Genomic DNA, 25,129 nt, shown 5'->3' on the forward strand with positions numbered 1-25,129 from the left:
CAGCAGCCTGCAGCAGCTCATGCCAACCTCCTGCTGCTCACGGCAGCCCAGCTCCAGGGAGAGCTGTTGTTCACAATCTTAGCTTAGAGGGCGCAGCCCACTAATCCATGTGGGAATTGAACCGGCAACCATTAGGAGCACAGAGCTCCAACCACCTAAGCCACCAGGCCAGCCCCTCCATCCTACTTTAATCATTATATGATGGATAATTAAATGACTTCAGAAAACTATATCAGTGGATTAAGCACTAAAATTAGAATATAATGTAGAAGAATATTCTAAAATTTACCGAGTGCAGTAAGAAAACTTAATTGTTAGAAAATTACATCTAAATAGGAACTTTGTGGCATGGATTTTTTTGTTGTTTAAAAAGTGAGAGCACTAAATCTATTTTTATACTGTACTAAATTATGGAATTTTAAAAATGAAAACAAGGAAAATTGGTGTTGACTATATACAGTTTTGTTTTATTTTGCTTAATTGACAAAAGTTTCCCATTTAAAACTCTGTTTTGTCAGAAGAATATCAAAACTGTCTTTGGGTTGATTCAAGATATTTCTGTGATATGCTTAGAAGTGCTGACATTTAATTTTACATGCTGAATAATAATAGTAATGAAAAGATGTTGATGACATCCAAGCATTAAAAAATGTTGCTATTCCTTTTTCCGTTTTTTCCTTTTCCACGTTTAAACCTTCAGTAAGCACTCTGTTACAGAATCTCTTTCCCATAATTGATCACTTTACTTGATTTTTAAGAAATTAGGAAACTAATTTTTTGTTAGGTGTAGGAGATATTTATTAGTGTTTGAAACTAAAATTTGTAGTAAAAGAATATCTAAATAAAATAAAGACAGGATTTTTCTTTAAATATTTTATTTTCCAACATGTTTATAATTCTTATATCTAAGAATTATTATCTTAGTGTTTGCAGACAAATAGCAGTAAAACGCTAAAGTAGGAATCTTTCAAAATAATTTTAGCTAATTAATATTCCTTTGAAATTTAGACATTGAGCATCAGTTTTATGTTTTGGGCATAAAAAGTGAATAAATCATATAGATTTCTTTTTATATCAAAGATATATGGTTGCCAGAGAAGTTTTTGTTTAAATGTTGAGCAAAGTAAGTTGTGTTTCCTAGTTGTTACCCGAATTCAGCCTTTCTCTTGCCCTTTTCTGTACTAATGCAATTTTCCATTAAGAAAAAACTTTAAGAACAGTTTTTGTCTTCAGGTATGAAATTCCTATGTTCAAATCACTGTCTATTAAGCCAGCCTGTGGTTAATAAAGGACTTTTTTTCTGAGGTGCCATAGGTTGAAGTTCCACATTACACCACTGGGAGTGAAAATACTATATATGTCAGTGAACTATCTCCTCTAACATAAGTTTCTTGATAGGATTGAAAACCCATCTTGAATATTGATGTTTTATTTATAGTCCATCTCTGTGGTAAAGGGAATTCTGATGTCTTCTGTTCTGTGAGGACTAAAGGAAATAATCTAGGACGATAATAGCAGTAGGTTTTTCACAGGGTATCATTATGCCAGTAGAGAGAGTACACACACATATATGTATATATATATATATATATATATATATATATATACACATGTATATATATACACACACACATATGTATATATATATACACACATATATATATAACACACACATACATGTACACCCACAAATACACATATACACATACAATATACGTAAACTCACACACTGCAGATTTTTGGTGCCAAGTTACCCAACTGTTGAACCATCCTATCTGGTTTTGTTTGATTCTGGGTGAGCTTTTTGGCCTCCTTAAAGATCATACTACTCTAGCCTAGATGGTTGTTTTTGCAGGTCCTGAATTCTTATCTCTCCCAAGAATTCCCTGCTGGTAGTACCTTTCTCTACACTGTTGAATCAGGTAAAGATTTCTTTCTAGTTAAAGGCCCTAGTTCAAAACTTATACAAGTAGGTTTCATTTCAAACTACATTGCTTCATTATGGGATTCAGCCAGTAAATGTTAAAAAACAAAATAATACTCTGTTCTTTTATTATATGGTTACAAGATTTTTTAAAATAAGGTTAGTCAAAGAATTTTTCCATTGTTAAAAATATCCTAGTGAATATATAATAATATTACCTAATTGTCGATGATAGACAAGAACTGCATCTCAACGAAAAAAAGCAATTGAAATCATACAGTACAGAAGTAGGTACAAGTTTTTATTTCTTTGAATTTGCTATCTATAAGGACACTTGTGGATAGAGTGGGGAACCATTAGTAACTTAGTATTTTTTTTCAAACTTCTGAGCTTAAGTTCATATAAGCAGTCCTAAGATCTGAATCTAGAACTCTGACAAATTGGTGTCAGTGACTGAACGGTACTTGTGGCTTTGTTGAAATACTCAAGTGTTTCTTGGCTTCAAACAATGATGAGTTTTTTAACCTGTCCTGCTACTGCTGCTCTTAGTTCCCATAAGTTGAATGTAAAACACTTTAGCTCAATGATAGTATTTCTTGAGATACTTGTTTTCTGCTATTTTCATTAAAGCTTTTGAGGAACTTGAAAAAGCCTTGAGTACAGCCCAAAAGACAGAAGAAGCACGGAGAAAAATGAAGGCAGAAATGGATGAACAAATAAAAGCTATTGAAAAAACAAGTGAGGAGGAACGCATCAGTCTTCAACAGGAATTAAGTCGGGTGAAACAGGAGGTCATCGATGTAATGAAAGTAAGAATAATTCTAGATTGAAATGGGCTACAGTTTTAAAAACTTAAGGTCTTATGTTTTTCCTACAATCTTTGAGTGTAAAGAAGAGTTATTTTGTATTCTAGACATTGACCATTTCATGATGTTCAGGGTATAAGATAAAAGCACTTTGATAGAGAAATGAACTTCCATCATTTTGGAAATACGTCCCAGAGAGTGTCTGCATATAATTTCTCTTTTATGTTTTATAATCCTCTCTTTCATTTTTTTAGCACAAAATATAGCATGTTATATGTACTGTACTATATTTTGCTTTTCCATTTAATAATCTGTCGTGAAGATTGTTCCTTATTATTGATAATTGATAATCACGCCCCATTTGTAAAGACTGCTCAGGATTTCATTGTGTGAATGTCTCATAATTTAATCAGTCTTCTACCAATGGTTATTTAGGTTTCCATTTTTTTGTTATTGCAAATAATGGGTAGCCTTATCATATTTGCTTATGTATATTTCTTTAGGAATGATTCCTAAAAGTGAAATATTACTTAGGCAAAGGTTTATGTGTATTTGTAATTATTGTGTAGTTGCTATAAGCTTTATGGAGGACAGTTTATACTCTCACGAGCAATATATTAGAATATGTTCACTCCTCACAAAGATGTTGTTACCTTTTTTTTTCCAAGCTCATCAGTTAAAAAACGATACCATTTTAGTTTAATGTGCATATCTTACCAGTATGATAAATACATTTTTATACGTTTAAAAGGAATTTGTAGTTTTTCTCTGAGTTGCCTGGTCAAATCCTTGACTTATTTTCCTATTGGGCTCTTGGTCTTTTTCTTACTGATTGGTAGGAATCTTTACTTCTAGTAGGAATTATCTGTTCAGTGATAAGGTGCTTTTATCGAAATAATTTCCTCAGGTTGTCATTTGTTCATTTTGTTTATGTTTTGTTTGTTTGCTTGTTTGTTTTTTGGCCTTGCAGAAGCTTTTCTTTTCCTTAAATGCTGTCAGGATTTTTGTTCTGCTTTAAAAATACGTTCTCACTTGAGATCACTTTTAAAGGTTCAATGTTTTCTTCTGGCACCTGTATGCTTTTATTTTTTTTTTTGGTTAAATCTTTGATCCAATTGGAATTTATTTGGTGTAAAGAGTGAGGTAGAATCCAACTTTAATTTCTTCTAGATGACTATCAGGTAGTCTTCAAATAATTTGTTTAATAATCCATATTTTCCCCTCTGACATAATATACTATTATTATTACATACTAAATTATTATAGTGTTACATATGGGTTTTTTTCTGAATTTCTGCACTATTCCATTGCTTTTTCTGACCATGCTGGATTACACTGTTATAATTATTCTAGTTTTATATGTTCTATTTGATAAGCTCCCCTTATTACTCTTATTTTTCAAGAGTATTGGCCATTCTTGCATGTTTATTTTGTCTGGCGGATACTCTCCCCAATTCTGTTGGTAGTTTTATTTGATTATATTACATTTTTAGATTTATTTAGGGAGGTTTGACATTTTTACAAGTTTAAGTCTTCCTAGCAGAGAAAGAACAAGGTCAGTACTTTTTAACAGATGGTACATGCCCGGAAAGCTAGGCATGATTAAATTAGTGCAGCTGGGGGTGAGGGGTGGGGGAGCAGTTTGACCATAATGGAGTGCCCTCTCTGAGACCATCCCTGTTTTCCCTACTGCACATGCCCATCCTGGTTGGTGAGGGACAGCCCTGCAAGATGTGGAAATGGAACTTCACCCCCATGGGACTGACTACTGCAGCAGCAGCTCTCCTTGTCTTAAATGAGGAGCAACACTGGTTTTTCTTTTAACTGTTGAGTGACTTTTGATTTATGTGGGAACTACGTTGTGGTTTTTCCTCTGACAAAGCTATTGGCTTAGTGATTAAACGGTAAAAAAGGCTTATTTAGTTGTAGAGTGATGTATTTTATTTTAAGTGTTTCACTTTAACTATTTGGCTGATTTTCAGAAATCCTCAGATCAAATCACTAAATTAAAGAAACTTCATGAAGAGGAGCTGGCCAGCAAAGATCGGGAGCTGACCAAGAAGTTTCAGACCCAAGAAAGAGAATTTCAGGAGCAAATGAAAGTTGCTCTTGTAAGTACTTATTCTGTTTTTGCTATGGGTAAACTTTGCAGTGTTTTATAATGCCATCCCTGGCCCCTGACTCTGAGGCTGAGATCAGACTACCAGCAACCTTGACTTTTGAGTCAAGAGAGGAGATAGGATATAGGCAGGAAAGAGGTGATCAAAGCTTGTTAGTATTGTGTGAAAATTAAATTTGCTAATCTACCAAGCTTTCATTAATAGTTTGTTCATCATCCTTCTCACCATGGAGGCAGGCTATGATTAGGGAGAAGTAAAGGAAAAGATAGGTTAATTGAAGCTGTGAACCCATGACTGCATTACTCAGAAAGAATGTCAAAAACCTCACTAGATGGAATGTTGCAGAGCTCAAGACTTGGAAAGTTTTGCCTGAAATACATTTTAAAGAAGAATGATTGAAAATGACCAAATAGTTTTCATTTATAGTAGAGTAATTTCAGTAGTAATTTTCAATCCATATGATGTTTAAAAAAATACAGAAGAAAAAAAGAACTGACTGAACTAATCAAATCAACCAGAAAAGCACGATAAGATTTTTTGGAATAGTATAATTTGCAAGTTTAAAACAAAAATCATTTTTTTTCTCGAACTGTGAAAAGCTTTTTATATAAGTTATCATAAGAAGTGTTAATGTCAAAAACTTTGTATGTGAAGTTATTATCCATAAGATAATATGTATAGTTTAAAAATGCTTTCAGTATAAAAGAATAAGAAACAGTATTTATAATTTATTCTCGTTTCTCTTACACACATATATATAATATATATTTTTCACTCTTAGTGGGATCTGGGGCTTTGAGAATTTCCAGCAGCAGTGGTTCTTGGACTGAGTCAGGGAGTTCTCTAATCTCTGTGGGTCAAATAGGCACATGGATTTACAGTGCTTTTAGCTGAGGTTAGGGGTTTTGTCTGTAGTCCTGAAATGTACACGTTTATGGGCACATATTTATATTCTTTGTTGGTCCGGAAAGGATCTAAAGTAATTTATAAGAATACTGACACTATAACAGGACAGAATAAATTTAAAAGAGGCCAAGTGCCTCTTTTATTTATTTATTTATTTAATTTTTTTTTCAAGCGCCTTTTTTAAATGAAGCAACAAAGCAGGACATAAATGAAGCTGGGATTTTCATAAATGAAGCTGAAAATTCTTGTGATAAAGACCAACAATTATGGGTTTTCATGCTGGAGTCATTGGCCTTTGGGGGCACAGAGCCTTAAACATTGGCTGTGTTAAAGCTGTCCTAGGAATTGATATGTTCAGATACATTCTGAGTCGAGAGAGAAGGGCCCAGACACACATAAAAAGCACACACAGGCGCACATGCGCTTGGCCTCTTCCACTCCCCATTCTACCTAGTTTCTTAAAGAAGTTAGCTTTGACTTAAGAGTCAAAATTCTACAGACTATTAAAATTTCCTGTTTTATTTTTATAGGCACATAGAGATGCATTTAGAATATTGTTTACATTAAACAATATAGTACGCTTAAAACGGTGTTTTAAAATTGATTTAGAAACTACTATTTCCTCCTAACCTCTTTATAACATGGTAAAGCAAGTGCTTCACCAGAGTGTGGTGAATCGGAAATACTGCTGCTGGCACATGAACCTTAAGCACTGGGTGTGGATGAGTATACTTAAATTGGAGTTCAAAGCCACTACATGTTAAAAGTGCTTCTCTCTAGAGAAAGTGCTTCTCTCTAGAGCTTCTCTTTTCAAACAATAAACACTTTTAATATGAATGTTGATTTGTAATAAGGACAGTCATAGAAGCAGCTTTTCAGGATTGATGGGATGGTAGAAGAGCCCAGATCATCTGAAAAGAGTTATGTAGGCTTTTATAGACATTTCCTTCATCTAATCCTTATAGTCACATGTAATCCTCTGATTTTGATTGGTTTTCCATGTGGCGCTCCCTATCCTAATGAGGTATTCCTCACAAATTACATAAACTTAAAATCTAGTTTCTCAGCGTAGAGCTGAAAAAGCAAACTCTGGAGGACAGAGAAGAGGTAGCGGCAATTGTGAGACCCTTACATTCAGCAGTGTTTTGCAAAACATTTTAAGTAGTGGGAAAATAGCAGATGCACTGGGGTTACTGGAACAGAGTTTTTCATATCAAGAGTAATTGTGGCAAACATTGTCCAGAGCTCTCTGTAAAGGCCCCAGTACCTTGCTTCTGCAGACTAGAGCCTGGGAAGAGAGAGGTGACGATACTGCCTACCTCACAGGGCTGGTGTGCAGATCGAATGAAATGAATGATTCCTACAGAAGTGCTTTGGGAATGCTGAAGATTTATACTGGTCTAAGGTAGTAGTATTGTTTTTTGCACAGGAAAAATGTCAATCAGAACATTTGAAGATCACTCAAGAAAAAGAACAGCAAGAATCTTTGGCTCTGGAAGAGTTAGAGTTGCAGAAGAAAGCAATTCTCGCAGAGAGTGAAAATAAACTTCGGGACGTTCAGCAAGAAGCAGAGACTTACAGAACTGTAAGTTTAAATAATATTCAGGTTCCAGAGCTGTGAATTTACTTGAATATGAAAACTGTGTTATCTCTCCAATCAGTATAAAGTTGTAGGGAAGCTTTTGTTTTACTGGGTTAGACTTAACATATACATGCACTTCCTTTTTAGGTAGTAGGAGCTATTCATGGGAGTGGCTTGCTGTTTGCTACGTGGTGCTCCTGACTCTGCCTGTAGCTGGCTGTACCATCAGCCACTCACTCTGATTCTTTGCACTCACATGCAGCATCTCCACTCTATTGCCTCCTCACCCTGATCTTTAGGAAGTGGCTTCATTTTGTGGGCAGCCCTTGCCATGGTACCTTCCTTCCTATCCAGCTTCATCTTATGTCATGTCCTGGACATAATTCATACTGTGTTTGTGTCACAGTTTTATTACCCCAATGCCCTGCTTTTACATTGAAGTTTTTACCCATTTCCCCATATTAAACATAATGAATATATTTGTATATGTATTTGTGTATGTCTCAGTGTACACATTTTTAAGGCCCTTTGGCCCTTCTCTCAGGAGTATATGAAATTTATGGACTGTTTTGAATAAATTAACTGATGTTATTTATTTGGCTTTTTGGCTCTGATTTAGATAGTGAAACAGTCACATTAATTACCCATAGTTCTAAACTATGTTTTATTTTCCCATTTCTAATATTTATGTAAGGTGGCGTGGTGGAGGGGAATGGGTACTCAGTCCTAGATCTTTTACTTGCTACCTTTGTAAATTAATTATACCTTAATATTTTCACCTGTTACATGAAGAGATTGGATTTGGTAATTCCTTAAGACCTGCTCTGACATTCTGTTGCTCTGCCTCTTTTCCTTCAGAGTCAGGACTGATATTTGCATAAGATAATAGTAATCTTTGTAAAATTTGTTTAAGTTTCTTCTTTTTGCAAAACATTCTAAATACTAATTTTTGGGGTAGAAAAATAAGATACATTATTTATCTTCCAAAATTAAATTATTAAAGTAATAGAATAATATTACAGGCCTTAAAAACAGAATAAAAAAACTATCTTTCTATCAAGTTATTATTATCTGCTTTATGATTTATTTCTTTTTGACTATCTGTTCAAAATATCCTTGAAATATATATTGTTGAAGTAGTTACCCAAATAGGTAGAAAGAATCTGGAATTATGAGTTGTGTTGAAAATAGAATCTTTTCTTTGTTACATAATTCTTTTATGAATTGAGCAGAGATTCTTTGTCTTTTCTAGTGTTTGGTTAAAGATTTTAATCTTTGAAATTTAGATAAATAACTATTAGGTGTAGATATCACATTGTGTGTATCATTACTAATAAACAGGTCTGTGCTTAATAAAAATACATCTGTTTTTATTAACAGAGAATTCTGGAATTAGAAAGTTCTTTGGAAAAAAGCTTACAAGAAAGCAAAATGCAATCAGAAGATTTAGCTATAAATTTGGAAGCTGAAAAAAATAAGCACAATAAGGAAATTACAATCATGGTTGAGAAACACAGGACAGAATTGGAAAGCCTGCAGCATCAGCAGGATAACCTTTGGACTGAAAAACTGCAAGTCTTAAAGCAACAGCATCAGACTGAAATGGAACAGCTTAGAGAAAAGTATGAACAAGAAAAAGAAACATTGTTGAAAGACAAAGAGAGTCTCTTCCAGGCTCACATAGAAGAGATGAATGAAAAGACTGTGGAAAAGCTTGATGTGAAGCAAACCGAACTGGAATCATTGTCTTCTGAACTGTCGGAAGTATTAAAAGCCCGTGACAAGCTAGAAGAGGAACTTTCTGTACTAAAGGATCAAGCAGATAAAGTGAAGTGGGAGTTAGAGGCCAAACTGGATGAACAGAAAAATCATCACCAGCAACAAGTTGACAATATTATTAAAGAACAAGAGATATCTATCCAGAGAACCGAGAAGGCATTGAAAGATGAAATTAATCAGCTTGGGCTTCTTCTGAAGGAAAAGGATAAGCATTTGAAAGAGCATCAGGCTCGTGTGGCAGATTTAGAAGCAAATAGGAAAAGATCTGAAGGAGAACGCCAGCAGGCATGTGCTGAGCTGCAGCTTTGTCAATCACACCAGAAGACCACACACGAGCAGGCAACAGCCTATGAGGAGCAGCTGGCCCAGCTGCAGCAGAAGCTGTTGGAGTTAGAAGCAGAAAGAATTCTTCTTACAAAACAGGTCGCCGAAGTTGAAACGCAAAAGAAGGATGTTTGTACTGAGTTAGACACTCACAAAATCCAGGTGCGGGACTTGATGCAGCAACTTGAAAAACAGAATAGTGAAATGGAAGAAAAAGTAAAATCTTTAACCGAACTCTATGAGTCCCAACTTAAAGATAATAACATAGAGCAGGGACAGACCAAGCAAATCCTGATGGAAAAGGAAAATGTAATTTTACAAATGAGAGAGGGACAGAGCAAAGAAATTGAAACACTCAAACAGGAATTATCAGCCAAGGAGGACAGTATTAGCAGTTTGCATGAAGAATATGAAGCCAAATTTAAAAATCAAGAAAAAAAGATAGAAAAAATTAAGCAGAAAGCAAAGGAGGTGCAAGAAACATTAAAGAAGAAATTGTTGGATCAGGAAGCCAAACTTAAAAAAGAGCTTGAAAATACTGTTCTAGAGCTTAGTCAGAAAGAAAAACAGTTCAATGCCAAAATTTTGGAAATGGCACAGGCTAACTCAGCTGGAATCAATGATGCAGTATCAAGACTGGAAAGAAACCAAAAGGAGCAAATAGAAAGTCTTACGGAAGTGCATAGGCGAGAACTCAGTGATGTCATATCAGTCTGGGAAAAGAAACTTAATCAGCAAGCTGAAGAACTTCAGGAAAAACACGCAATCCAATTACAGGAAAAAGAACAAGAGGTAGCAGAACTGAAGCAAAAGATCCTCATATTTGAGTGTGAAAAAGAAGAGATGAACAAGGAAATAACGCGGCTTAAGGAAGAAGGTGCTAAGCAGGATACATTATTAAAGGAGTTAAAGGAACAGTTAAACCAGAAGTCTGCTCATACGAATTCTCTCTCACAAAATGAAACTGAATTGAAAGTACAACTTGAAAAGCTGGAAATTGACTTGAAGCATTCTCTGAAGGAAAATACTTTTCTTCAAGAGCATGTAGTTGAACTGAAGACACTGGCAGAAAAAGATAAGCTTAAGGTTTTTGAGTTGACTGACAAGTTGAAAACCACAGATGAAGAATTCCAGAGTTTGAAATCTTCACATGAAAGAAGTCAGAAAAACCTAGAAGACAAAAACTTGGAAATCAAGAAACTGTCTGAGGAACTAGCAGTTCAGTTGGATATTTACTCTAAGAAAACTGAAGCCTTAGTACAAGTTAAAACAAATGAACTAATCAGCATTAGTAATAGTAAAATTAATGCTATTCTTTCTAGAATTTCCCATTGTCAGCACCACACAACTAAAGTGAAGGAGGCACTACAAATTAAAACTTGCAAAGTTTCTGAATTAGAAGCACAACTTAGACAGCTAACAGAAGAGCAAAATAAACTAACTAATTCTTTTCAGCAGGCTACCCATCAGTTAGAAGAAAAGGAAAATCAAATTAAGAGCATGAAGGCTGATATTGAGGGTCTTGTAACAGAAAAAGAAGTCTTACAGAAGGAGGGAGGTAATCAGCAACAGGCTGCCTCTGAAAAGGAGTCTTGTATCACACAGTTGAAGAAAGAATTATCGGAAAACATCAATGCTGTCACACTGATGAAAGAAGAGCTTCAAGAGAAAAAAGCTGAGATCAGCAGTCTTAGTAAACAACTAACTGAGCTGAATACTCAACTGCAGAATAGTATCAGCCCAACTGAAAAAGAAGCGGCTATTTCATCATTAAGTAAGCGATATGATGAAGAACAACGTGAGTTGCAGGACCAGGTGCAAGATTTGACTTTGAAAGTTGAAACGCTGAGTAAAGAGAAAATTTCTGCTCTCGAACAAGTAGATCACTCGTCTAACAAATTCTCAGAATGGAAGAAGAAAGCACAGTCAAAATTTGCACAATATCAAAATACTATTAACGACCTGCAGATGCAACTTGAGTTAAAAACGAAGGAAGCCAGTGAAAAGGATGAGCAGATAGCTTTATTGAAGGAAGACCTTGATCAGCAAAATAAAAGATGTGAATGTTTAAAGGATGAAATGGAAGATAAGAAGAGCAAGATGGAGAAAAAGGAGTGTAATTTAGAGACTGAGTTAAAAACTCAGACAGCAAGAATTATGGAATTAGAGGAGCATGTTACTCAGAAAACAATTGAAATTGAGTCCTTAAATGAAATTCTTAAAAATTATAATCAGCAAAAGAATATTGAACAGAATGAAATGGTTCAGAAACTGCAGCATGTTCAAGAGTTAGGGGAAGAAAAGGACAATAGAGTGAAAGAAGCCGAAGAAAAAGTCTTAAGACTTGAAAAGCAAGTGACTTCCATGAAATCTGAACTTGAAACTCAGAAGAAAGAATTGGAACACATGAATTCAAGCGTGAAAAGCAAAGAAGAGGCATTAAAGGCATTGGAAGATAGACTTGAGTTAGAGGGTGCTGCAAAATTAGCAGAACTGAAGAAAAAGGCTGAACAAAAAATCGCAGCCATCAAGAAGCAGTTGTTATCTCAAATGGAAGAGAAAGAACAACAGTGTAAAAAAGATACAGAAAGCCTTCTGAGTGAACTAAATACAAAATTGCAGGAAAGAGAGAGAGAAATTCACATCTTGGAAGAAAAACTTAAGTCAGTGGAAAGTTCACAGTCAGAAACATCAGTTGTACCCAGATCAGCTAAAAATGTGGCAGCACGTACTGAGCAAGAAGCAGCAGATTCCCAAGGCTGTGTGCAGAAAGCATGTGAGGAGAAAATCACTGTTTTACAGAGAAATTTAATTGAAAAAGAAAAGCTACTGCAGAGGCTAGAGCAGGAAAAGGAAGAGGCAGTTTCTTCTCATTCTGAAATGCAGTACAAATACCAGGAGCTCTTAAGAAAGCTAGAACATGCCGAAGCAAAGCAACACGAGGATCAAGGTGTGATAAATCATCTTCAAGAGGAACTTGAGGCAAAAAACAAGAAGTATTCCTTGATAGTGCCCCAACACATGGAAGAAGAGGGAGGTAAAAATAACATAGGGGCAAAGCAAAACTTGGAAAATGCGCTTGAGGATGTGCAGAAAACCCTCCAGGAGAAGGAACTAACCTGTGAGATTTTGGTGCAAAAGCTAAAAGAGTTGGACTCTTGCTTAGTAAGAGAGAAGGAAAGACACAGAGTTGAAATGGAAGAGTTGACCTCAAAATATGAAAAATCACTGGCTTCACAACAACAGATGGGTGGAAAATGTAAATCCACAGAAATTTTGGGAGAAAGTGCTGAAGAAAAGTCCAAGTCACATGTGGTGCAGCCGCAATTGCTTAGTAACTTGGAGGCTGAGCGCCGTGACCTGGAGTTGAGATTAGCATCAGCAGAGCAGGAGAAGCAGAAGCTGAGCAAGGAGATTGTGAAACTGCAGAAAGATATTCGAATGTTGCGGAAGGAGCATCAGCAAGAATTGGATATAACAAAGAAAGAATATGAACAAGAAATGGAAGAGAAAATCAAGTAAGTGTTTTTTCAGCATGAATATTTTTAAGGCGGTGCTCCTTAATTAAGTCCCTTTTTTGTGCCTGATACAGTTAAGTTTCACCTACCTGAAGTATTAAACATAAATCTAATAAGTTAAATACTGAGGAGAAATAAAAACAATTTAAGGCAAGATGCAGTGTTATTCCATGTACATTTAGCGGGGAAAATCCTTTTCTTACATATAAGATCATGGTTTTTATGTTCATAGCCAAGGAATTATTTTCATTTTGTGTTATTTTAGGATTAGCATTGGGTTATATGATGTAGACGTGTATGGGGAAATATTTTCAGTGAAAAGAAAAATTTTCAAATCCCCCAGAAGTAGTTTACTGTGCCTAGTCTCTCTCTCTCTCTCTCTCTCTCTCTCTCTCTCTCACACACACACACACACACACACACACACACACACACTCTGACACACTCCTGCGTGCCCTTAAAAAATGTTTTTATACCACTGAGATCATACTGTGTGCACTATTGCGAAGCCCAGGTAACTCTTTACAGCTTGTTTTTTGTATGACAACTGTTAACTCTCTATTTTTGTTACTCAGACAGGAGCAGGAAGATCTTGAGTTGAAGCACAATTCTACATTAAAACAGCTGATGAGGGAGTTTCATACACAGCTGGCACAGAAGGAACAGGAGCTGGAAACAACCATAAAAGAAACCATCGGTAAGGAAAAATTTTAATTCAATAAAGAACAAATCGGAATCAGCAGAGACTATTTATAATTTACGCCTAGTCTTTTCACACTGTGCTAAGTGCTTTAAGTAATTAAACTGGAGAAAAAAAGGATTCTTGCCCAAGAAAGTTCTGTCATGGGAACCTGGCACTACCTGCATGGGCATGGCTTGCCTTACTGAGAGGAGGAGCAGGTGAAAGAACCTGAAAGCATTAGCTTATTAATTTACTGTATAAAGACACTTCTGCTGTCTGAGAAGAGTACATCTGGTCAGTTGATTTTTATCAAATTTGATTTGGAGCATGGGTTCTTACTGAAATTGGGATATGGATATTAATTCTTACCTAATGTGTTTTCTTGTGTGTGTCCATTTTTCATTTATTAGATAAAGCCCAGGAAGTGGAGGCTGAACTTTTGGAAAGCCATCAAGAAGAGACAAATCAGTTATATAAAAAAATCGTAGAGAAAGAAGATGATCTCAAAAGAACAGCCAAAAGATACGAAGAAATCCTTGATGTACCTTATTTTCTCTATTTTGAAATTTAGCTGTAATAGATTTCATGGTAGTGGTAAAGAAAATCGGATTATCAGATTTCCTGTTTTTCATAATGTAGAGAGTTGTTTTTTTTTTTGGCTCAATATTATCTACGTTAGTATTTCTACACCGTATGCAGATTTATAAGGAGTCTAATTGATTTCCACCAAGATTGTAGTTTCCTGATCAGATTCTGCTAACCAGGCAGTAAAGTCCAGTTGGCAGGTATTGAAGCAACAATGAATTGCTGAGGGGAAGAATGTATTTTCTTCTCTGTCTTCTTCTCAAAGTCAGGCTAAATTGTGAGAGAACCAGACTAAGAAATGAGATTTTGTGCTTAGGTAAAGTCTAAATAATCTGAGAGTTAGTCTGTGTTTTAGAGTGGCTACTTAGCTTAACTGGTATCTTTCCAGGATGGCCAGTTAACTTTATTCCATCCCTACACAATTTGCACATCCTCAAGGGACAAAAAGTATGGGAAAAAAATGGAATGCATCAGCCAAATCTTTTATATTTAGTGGGAGGATATTTCTGTGTGCTTATTCTACTAATGGTGGATTATTATTGTCATTTTTGTTTGTGAATATAAGCCATGAATATAAGCTAGTGAGTATTTCGGACTGTAGAACATTTTCATGTGTAAAACAATGTAAATTATTCTTCATTGCAGATTCTTTAGTTACTCCAAGCCTTATTTCACCATGTACTGAGAACCATTGATGACTAAGAACACATAAATCAGAGAATCATGCTTCACCTGACTAGGGCAGCAGTAGAAGTTTGAGCCAGGAATAGATTCTAATTATAATTTTAAATATAATTGGAAAGGGTGACATTCCAAGATATGACATATATGTATAAATGCCACCTTTGTATTGTATCCTTTTTGAGTTTTAGTTCCATTATGAAAAGGTTTGAATAATTTCACAGTTTCTTTTTTTTTAAAGAGCAAATCATTCATTTATTGTTTAAAGATCACAAGACAACGTCTGGATTTCTGTAGCACAATTTAAATGGTTTACTTTTTTGATAAAGCAGAGTACAATAGAAAAAAACAGTTTCCAGTAATAGCTATAGGTCTATTCAAAATTAAGACTTCCACAGACATGTTACCTGGAAACAAAAGCCTGGTACAGTAAGCAATGCTTTTTCCAGAGCGGCCACTTTTCGTGTCAGGAAAAAAGTTCATTCCTATAGGAGGGATGATGTGCTATATACAATGGGTGTAAGGTCACAGGCTTGAGGGCCCTGGCAGTATATTCTCCTATGCCACATTCAGTCGTTTGGTGAGTTTCAAACATCAGTTTACCTGCAACCTTTAACTGATATTTCAGTCAAGGAAGAAAATAAATTAATGTTTATTTAATTTATGTTTTTTGATTTACATCGTTAAAAGAGACACAGTTCATTAACATGTAATTCTGGCTAAGAATTACATTTGAGACTCCTTGCTCAGATTTTGGTTAGTAGTAAGAACCTTTCAAATTCAAGTTCTTATTAATAATTTGTTAGCTAGATACATTTAGGTATCAGCCACAGCTATAGAATAGGCCCTGGTGAAATAGGTCAAAACTAGGCCCCCAAAATATATTATTATTATCAGCGATAGTATCATAACTATGCCCTTCGTAATTAATAATCGTTTCTAAGAATTTTCATTTGGCACCAGATGATGTGTTTTAGAGAAACACTCTGGGATGTTTTGAATCAGACTTGGTTTTGTTAGCTGAGTTATGGGAGATAATTTCACATTTTCTTATACTTCCATAGAGTGTATATGTGTGAAGTTTTAAAAAATACTACTGTTTCTTGAATCCTTATAAATTTTGGAATTGGAAGATACATGAAAGTAAATTTAGTTTTATCTTCTGTTTTTCTGTTTCCCAGAAAGAAAAGCAAGTTTAGCATAGTATTTTATAAAGACTTTTCTCTGAAAAAGGACCTTGGGGAAGGTGACAGTTGTTTATCATGGATCAAATTAAGTCAGGGAGCTTCACTGCAGGGATAAACTGCCACAGCTATAGAGTTCCCTTTTGTGAACTGCTTCTCTTTCTCTATATGGGTGGGATAGAGATGGTAGATTTTTCTAGGTTGTGACAAACCTTTGTAGGTAGAGGGGTGAGGGTGCAGGGAGAGAGGTTAGCTGCTGGTATGGCTCATCCTTGAAAAATCTGCTGTTTACTAGGGGAAATGAAGGGAATGGACCTTTAAGCTTTAAGCTTAGGGGAGCCGAACAAGTGGGCAGGAAGTGGAGGGTGGGCAAAGGAGCTGGGTAGGTGCTCCCCCAACCTCTTTCCTGTGTCTTAGACCAGCACTGTCCATTAGAAATATAATACAAGCCACAAATATGAGCCACCCATGTCATTTCAAGCTTTTAGTAGCCACTTAAAAAAAAATAAACAGGTGAACTTAATTTTAATAGTATGTTAACTGACCCATTATATCAAAAATATTATTTCAATATGTAGTCAATGTAAAAATTATATATGTGTTAATTCTTTGAGATTAGCATATTTTCATGTTTGCAACCTGCCTCAGTTTGGACTAGCCACACTTCAAATGCTCATGGCCATAGTTCTAGGATGACTGGTGGCTACTGTGTTGGACATTGTAGCCCTAGACTTTCAACTGCCAGGTCTAGGGCTGACTGTGATTAAACAAGTCCTCATCGAAACACACCAATTACATACTCTGTCTTGAAGAATTTCTTTTTAAAAATGTAAATATTACTAAAAGGGGATATTAACAGTTCTCAGCAAACATCATATTAGTTTGATTCTGAGACATATTCTCACCATTTTCCCACTTAAAAATTTTTGGAATTGGACTTTTTATGGAATTTGTATATATTATGTAGTGGTATCCACCCCTCCCCCCCCAAGCTGTTATCAAACAAAGGAATTCTTTGATTTAGTAAATCATCTGTTTCTCTTTATGTATCTCCAGCACAATATCCAACATACAGTAGGCTCTTAGGATGTCATTTTTCCTTGTGTCGCATTATATGTTCCTTCCCTCTCAACTCCACTGCTGCCACAGTCTGGGCTGCCATCTTTCACCTGGTCTGGTCTGTTGTATTAATTTCCCACCTGACATCCTTGCTGCTAATCTTTTTTTCTAAGGTATTCATCTCTTCCTATCAGAGTTATTTTCTACCTTGAAACACAGGTGTGATCGTATCACTTCTCACTTCTCCTCCTAGACACTTTCAATGGCTCTCCACTGTCCCAGTGGTACCTCCCCCAATTCAGTCAGCTTCAGCCAAACTCAACTGGCTTGTTCTTCACCGTGTTTTACCTTTGCTTAGGCTTTTCTGTGTGCCCGAAGATCACATTTTCAAGTTTCATGAATTAGTACAGTTGTTACCATCTCTTTTTTGGCTTTTTAAGTTTAAAATTGAAGTTTAATTTAGAAAAAAATTTGTTTGAATCAAATGTATTCACATGGTTTAAAGATCATAATTTTATAAAAAAGTATAGTTGGAGAATGGTCTTTAATGAAATGGCACATATTTTTATTCTCTGTATTATACAGTCCTGTCTCACTTCTCCCTCCATGAGTTTCTTATGTAATGTTCCAGTATTTCCTTATGCAAACTGAAACAGAAATGAAACATTCTTTTTCCCTTTTCTACCCAAAGTTAGATTTTCTAAATATACTCTTCTGTATCATATTGGTGTTTTCTTTTTTTGAAACCCCTGAACTGGAATTAATTGTATCTGTGTTCTTTTGGTACTCATCTATATTTATTGCTTCACTTATAACATGTCACTTTTGTCATACATACATGTATGTATAGAGATGTGTTAATTATCTGTCCTCTCCCTTAGACTGGAAGCATCTTGTTGGCAGGGATTTTGTTGTTCATCTCTAGGCTTGAGAACCTAGCCTAATGCTTGCTTCATACTAGACAGGTGGTAAATTTGAAAGAGGTGACACATGGTAGGACAGAGAAGAATTCCTTTGTGAAGAGGGGTGGTGACATCTCAAAGGAGGAATGGGATATGCACAAGTAAGGGAGTTTACCTAATTGCCTTAGTCTGGAACTCAGAGCGCTTTCACTGGCAGGAAGTAGCTCCTAAAGCCACATTGGATTCAAGTCTGGTTTCTTTTTGACATTGGTTGTATTTTAGCGATTTGGCTTTGGCATAATAATCTTTAAAACATAACTACTACATATGTGCACATTCAATTTAACTAGATTTGCTTATTGTTTTTACTTCAGATCAGAGCAAGCAGTATTGTTTTTTCTTCCCCTCCAAGATGAGAAAGCTTTTACAAAGGAAATTACAGAACCATTTCTTAATTTAGAAATAACATCAAGGATTCTTTTTTAATTCTTAGAGGACTCACTTTAGGTTGGTATCCCACAACTGTCAAAGGAAATGTCAGAGACACAGCTAATTGTCATATTAAAATCTGGGCCTAACTGAATAAGTAATTAACAGGTTATCCTTACAAGCAGAGCTAAGCCACACTGACACAGACATCACACAGGCTATGCAATAGTAGAATAAAAATGGTAAACCAAGACTGTAGGTGTAATGTATTGTATTTACAGCAGGTGCTGGTCAGAGGTGGTATAAGGGTGGTAGCCGGATTAAAGTGGGTTCCAGTGGGGAGATGTCGAAGGAGATCCCTGTTCTGCTTACGTTGAGAGTAGGGGTTCGTTCTTTTTCAGATGTTATAAGTTCATGACAGGTAGTATTTAAAATTAGATTTTTCGTGTCCCCTGGTTCATTGCCTTATTTTGTGCCATGTGGCCGATCTGTTTTAGTTTTTGAAACTTATTTTTTCTTGATTCTGGCAACTCAGCATCTGTTAAATCAAATACCTGTTTATGGTTGTTTTTCCTGTTTAGACTCTTACTCAGCAAACACTTGTCCTGCCTTCATTACTTAAATCTGATCAATATTCCAATTCCAAGTGTTTTTTTTGCACAAAGGTTATTGCAAGATTTGTAAGAGCAAGGAGAGTTCTGGACCACTCTGTACAATAAATCATGGCAATTATCAAGACAAATAAAGAATTGGAAGGATGGGCAACAGCCTTTACGCAGGGTAATCAACAAAAGAGAACGATTTGTACACCAAATTTTATAAGTAGGATTTTTTTGACCAATAAGTTACATACTGTTTTTGCAGCCTTGTCTGTTGTTTGCAAAGTCCAGGGCAAGTAGAGACATTAAATTGGTTACCAATACATTAGACAGTAACTATTTTTTCAAAAATAGATTTTAGTTGAACATTTATCTCAAAATATCACTGGCATGGTTTGGGGGCAGATGTGTAGGAGGTGTGCAGGTTTGCTGAACTAGGACAAAGAAAACCATCTCTTGAATTGTACAGCCCGTCCAAAGGGGCTGGGAAAAAACCATAACAACTTTTTATCAGTAAAGTTGCCAGCTGGTTGAGCACTGCTGTGCATAAAAGTATCTGCCAGTTTAAATTAATGATTATTTTATGGAAATCAAATCCGAATATAGGAAAGGCCAAAGTCTTATAACACAGGCTGTATATTATAGTTCTGTCACAACACTGCTACACACCTAATTGTTGCTTAAACGTGGGAACCCTAGTTTAAGGGGGAAGAAATAGCTTGATGAGCTTTATCGGGTGGGGACAGAGAGAGTGAAGGTGGGAAAAAAGATATCCTAGGAATAGTGAGCAGCATTAAAAAGGGCTTAGAGTTAAAAGTGGGGTATGAAAGAAAGTGTTTAAAGCTCTAAACACAGTAATGAATTACAGTAATTATAGTGGTTTGTGACTCATAAATGTTTTGGTATTTGTTTCTCCTACAGAGATAGTTCTCTCTATACCCACTGTTGCTGCTCTACTATGTTCTTTAACACCTTTTTTTATTCTAAAGGCTCGTGAAGAAGAAATGACTGCAAAAGTAATGGACCTGCAGACTCAACTTGAGGAGCTACAAAAGAAATATCAGCAAAAGCTACAGCAGGAAGAAAACCCAGGCAATGATAAAGTGAGAGGAGGAACTGGACTTTGTGTCACGTTTCTTGAAAGCATTGTCATTTCCATTATTTGACTGGCTTACTGACATATATACCTACCTCATTTAATCTAACAAAAATCTTTGCTTCTGTTTATAGACAGTGAAACTAAGTTTCAGTTAGGTTAAATAAAATATTGAAGCTCAGACAGTTAATGTTATATTGGGAATTTAAGCCCAATCTGCCAGACTTTAGAGCCTAGACATTTCTGTTATCCTAGGGCTTCTTGTGAAAAGTCTTTTTTGTGGAAAGAGTAGCAAAGGAAAGTGAACCTCAGAGCCCTGAGACATAGCCAAAAGTGGTCCATAGGAAGTACGATAGTTTTAGATTTTTATATTTTGTGCTAAAAATTCATGTAAATGTTATATTCTACTCTATAAGATATCCTTATTTGTAGTCACATTGAAATGTTTTTAGTTATATACCATTATGAAAAACAATTCCTATTTTTGTCCTTGGTTAATGGGACAAATACAAATACTACAATGGGATTATTTTGGAAAATTGGACTGAATTCAAAGAGATCTGACAGTGCATGTCTAGGCATTTTAATAATCTCAGTCTGTACGTAAAATTGATGCTATGAAAGATAGGCCATGTTTCTTCTGTGGTTCCCTGTCCCACTGTGCAGCCCAACAGGGCATGTGGGCCCAAGCCTGAGAAGCCAGGTAGTGTACCGTTCTACTTCCTAAAATCCAGTGTGTCCAGTGTGATCTTTATATAACACTGTCATGAGGGCCTTGGGAAAGTTAGATGTTCATGTCTTTATCCATGAGAGTTACAGAGGATTCACTACAGAATGTAAGTTACCAGATAGCAATTTTCCAGACAACCAAATTACATGGACCATTTTCCCAAAATGGAGGGAAGAGACCTTTATAAAAGGGCTTTGCTATGCCGTGCCTTGTGGTACTTTACCTTAGTTATTAACGCTTAGCAAGCTGAGTGGACTGTTTCTCTCTTTCTTTAAGAGCTACTAAAACAGTTCTACTGTTTTAGTTTGTGTTTTAAATTTTTTTGCCATTTAGTCATGATAGGAATATACTAGGTATTATGAAGTATTACTTCCTGTGAGACAAATACATGTACTTGAGTAACATGTTCTTTTCCTTAATATCAAAATAAGTATAAATGTTGTATATAGTGACATTTTGACCCATGCTGGGCTGCCATAGAATATTGAGAGATTATGAAGTTAATATTCCGAAGGTCTTCTGAGTCATTTACCTTGTGTCATAAAAGAGAGAAAACATCCTTAATTTTTATTCCTACTCTAAAAAACATCTTATTCTTCATGAATTTTTATCCTTCTTGAGCATCTTTTGTTGTTTCTGGGATGTTTTGAATTGCATATCAGTGTTGATTTTAATGAAGTCATTTGTGATTATAGCTCTGAGTGGATTCCCAGAAATAGTGCTTTACAAGTTTCCCGAAAGGGTCCATGTGCTTTAAATGGATGTTAATAAGTTTAATTTTTAAAACTTATACATACGATACATGAATATCTTCATGTTGTAAATGATTCAGGTGATACAGAAGTATAGAATAAACCCTTCCTGATGGGCGTGTCCTGTCATCATTGTTAGGAGTTTGCTAAGTGGCCTTCCAGTCCTTTTCCTTGTGTTTACTTATGTTTGTATATATTTACACTAATTTGCATAGTAAAATAGACCAGGTTTACAACCAAATATTTAAAATCTTATTTCAAACCTGAGTACTCTGTTAAGACTATAACTTAAGAATTCTTATTTCCTTGTAATTTTATATTACTCAATTTTACTGTTTTTTATAGATTTTATTGTATACATTAATTTTTTTCTTCTCCATTTTCAGGTAACAATTATGGAGCTACAGGTAAGACTAAATCTTCCTTGAATTTGACTGAAGGTAGTGCATTTTCAGGAGAATTCTGTGTTTTAAGTTCAAACATGAAGAGACTGTTTTAATAAGAAAAGAATTTCCCAAACAATACAGAAATGTGTCCAGGCAGTGATTAAACCATATACATTTCAGATCTGACTTTTTGTTCTTTCAGACACAACTAGCACAGAAGACTACTCTGATCAGTGATTCAAAGTTGAAAGAGCAAGAGTTCAGAGAACAGGTAACATCTAATTGGTGCCTTTGTTTTGAGCTAACTTCATTAATTTATGTTAGTATGTACTTGGGTTTCATTTAACTAATTAAAAAAAAAGAACTGATCCAAAAGTTAACTTTACAGTGTTTGTCTTACATTTGTAGAGGATATCTCCATAAAGTCGTGATCACATCTATTTAAACATTTGCATCCTGTTATTTCTAGTGCTTAGCATTTTGGATAACAATTTGTGTTTGTTTAATTTGTAATAACTTAAGTTCTAAAAGTTATTCTTTGGTTTTATCAGAGGGAAAATACATTGACATCAATCTTTACTACATTTTCCTAGTGGTTAAATTGTCTTAATATAGTTTGTCCACATATTGTCCGGTAATCTAATTTCAATAGGACCATGTTTGAATGCGTACAAGGATGTACGTTTGTACAAACACCAGTATATGTGTATCTGTGGTGCATGATCTGTAGTAGACTTTTTCCAAACTGGAGGAATAGTGCCTCAGGTCTGCAAGCTAGGTTTGAAGGCTAAATCTTCAGGGCTAAATCTTCCAGTTTTCTTAAAATGAATACAAAATAAAAATCTTGGTAATTGTTGAAACTAGGTGATGGATATATGGACATTAATTGAACTATACTTTCTGTATTATGTTGAAATTTTTCATAATATTTTTAAAAAAATTCATAAAGTCCTCACTTAACATTTTCGATAGTTTCTTAAAAACTGCAACTTTAAGCAAAATAACGTATAATGAAACCAATTTTACCGTAGGCTAATTGATGCAAACAAGAGTTAAGTTCCTTTGCATATTGCTGATCACAAAAACCAAACTTCTAAATAAAGACCTAAAACATTTCTAATAGTAAACATTGAAACAAATGTGAGTTATATATACATTTTAGGAAAGATTAATACAAACAAGTAAGATAATTATTTTCCAACCCACTTATTCTAGTTTAGGGTCATGGGTGGCCGGAGTCTCTCAGGGCACAAGGCAGGAACCCCTCCTGGACAGGATGCCCTTCCATCACAGGGCCACACACACACCCCACACTCGCTCAGACGGGGACAATTTAGACTCGCCAGTTCACCTAAAGTGCACATCTTTGGGATGTGGGAGGAAACTGGAGTACTCAGAGAAAACCCATGCACGTGTGGGGCAAAAGTTCAAACTCCACACAGACAGTGGCCCCGGTTGGTAACTGATTTTTTTTTTTCATCAATGTTATAACAGAATGAAGTTGAAAGAACATTATTCAAGGACCTGCTATACTAAGTCCCAATGTTACTTTATTTTTTTCTATTTCTCAGTGGTTAACTTTTCTCATCTATTCTCAAGGTTACTAGTACTTTAAAATTCTTTTCTGTCATCCTCAAATCTTCAAACTGTCCTAACGTAACAATTTTTGTGTTAGTTATTTTTTTATAGTGGTAAAATACATATAACCAAATCAACCGTTTTAAAACACATGATTCATTGACATTTAGTTCATTTATAATGTTGTGAACCCATCACCATTATGTAGTTCCGAAACATTTCATCACCCCAAAAGGAAACCACATATCTACTGAGCAGTCATTCCTCTTTACCTCCGCCCAAACTGTTGGCAACCACTAGTCTGCTTTCTGTGTCACTGGATTTGCCTGTTCTGAGTATTTAATATAAATAGAATCATATAATACATGGCCTTTTTTATCTGGCTTCTTTCACTTAGCAAGACATTTTTATGGTTCATCCATATTGTAGCATGTATCAGTACTGCATTCGTTTTTATGACTAAATAATATTCCATTGTATGGCTAGAGCACATTTTCTTTATCCATTCATCAGTTGATGGATGTTTGGATTGTTTCTACATTTTGGCTATTGTGAATAATGCTACTAGGAACATTGTGTACAATTTATGTTTGAACTCCTGTTTCCAATTATTTGGGATATATACCCATATGCTAGATCATATGGTAATTATGTTTTAACTTTTTGAGGAACCACCTAACTGTTTTACATAGTGGCACTATTTGATATTCTCACCAACAAAGTATAAAGATACTAATTTTTCCACATTCTCGCCAACAACTTTTTTGATTATAGTGATACTAGTTGGTATTTCATTATGGTTTTTCATTATGGTATTTCAATACTAGTTGGTATGGTTTTAATTTGCATTTTCCTAATGACTAATGATGTTGAGCATCTTATCATCTGCTTGTTGGCCATTTGTATATCTTTGGAGCAATATCCATTCAAGTGCTTTGCTCAGTTTTCAGTTGTGTTATGTGGTTTTTTGTTGTTGAGTTTTAAATGTTCTTTATATGTTCTGGGTACAAGTCCTGTATCAGTTGTATGACTTGCAAATATTTTCTCCCATTCTGTAGGTTGTCTTTTCACTTTATATAGGAACAAAAGTTTTACTTTTGTTAAAGTTCTATTTACATATTTTTTTTTCTTCTCTGTGCTTTTGTTATATAAGAAACCATTTGTATTAATTTGATTTGCCTATATGTTGTCTTCAGCATTTAAAAATCTAGTGGCTACAGCAGTCCTTCTTTTACATATGATTTCCATATGAATTTTATATGATTTAAATATTTATTGTTTTTAGATTCACAATTTAGAAGACCGATTAAAGAAATATGAAAAGAATGTATATGCAACAACTGTGGGGACACCTTACAAAGGTAAGAATTATCTCTCACATATTATCCATGGTTCTCTCTTATTGGTAGATTTATAGATGATTTTTATTTTTGTCTTTGCTAATCTAATTCTTTACAATGAATATATTTTACTTTTGTAATTCACCAGTAATTGTTTTAAAGAAAGA

General features: G+C 35.1%; 1 protein-coding gene across 11 annotated transcripts in view; it reads left to right on the forward strand.

The window, feature by feature from the left end:
- GOLGA4 (golgin A4) overlaps window positions 1-25,129 on the forward strand; it is a 140,777-nt gene that overhangs the window by 94,346 nt on the left and 21,302 nt on the right. For all 11 annotated transcript variants that reach the window (XR_013994903.1, XR_013994904.1, XM_081073002.1 and 8 more), the window contains 10 exons: window positions 2,555-2,733; window positions 4,713-4,841; window positions 7,186-7,341; window positions 8,719-12,959; window positions 13,535-13,656; window positions 14,052-14,182; window positions 20,070-20,183; window positions 22,045-22,065; window positions 22,247-22,315; window positions 24,908-24,983. Coding sequence is in view for 9 of the 11 variants with exons in the window: in XM_081073002.1 (XP_080929128.1) it covers window positions 2,555-2,733; window positions 4,713-4,841; window positions 7,186-7,341; window positions 8,719-12,959; window positions 13,535-13,656; window positions 14,052-14,182; window positions 20,070-20,183; window positions 22,045-22,065; window positions 22,247-22,315; window positions 24,908-24,983 (5,238 nt within the window). In the remaining 2 variants the exon portion in view is untranslated. The remainder of the gene's footprint in view (window positions 1-2,554; window positions 2,734-4,712; window positions 4,842-7,185; window positions 7,342-8,718; window positions 12,960-13,534; window positions 13,657-14,051; window positions 14,183-20,069; window positions 20,184-22,044; window positions 22,066-22,246; window positions 22,316-24,907; window positions 24,984-25,129) is intronic.

The sequence above is a fragment of the Rhinolophus hipposideros genome, assembly GCF_964194185.1.
Source record: "Rhinolophus hipposideros genome assembly, chromosome: 14".
Taxonomy (NCBI): Eukaryota; Metazoa; Chordata; class Mammalia; order Chiroptera; family Rhinolophidae; genus Rhinolophus; species Rhinolophus hipposideros.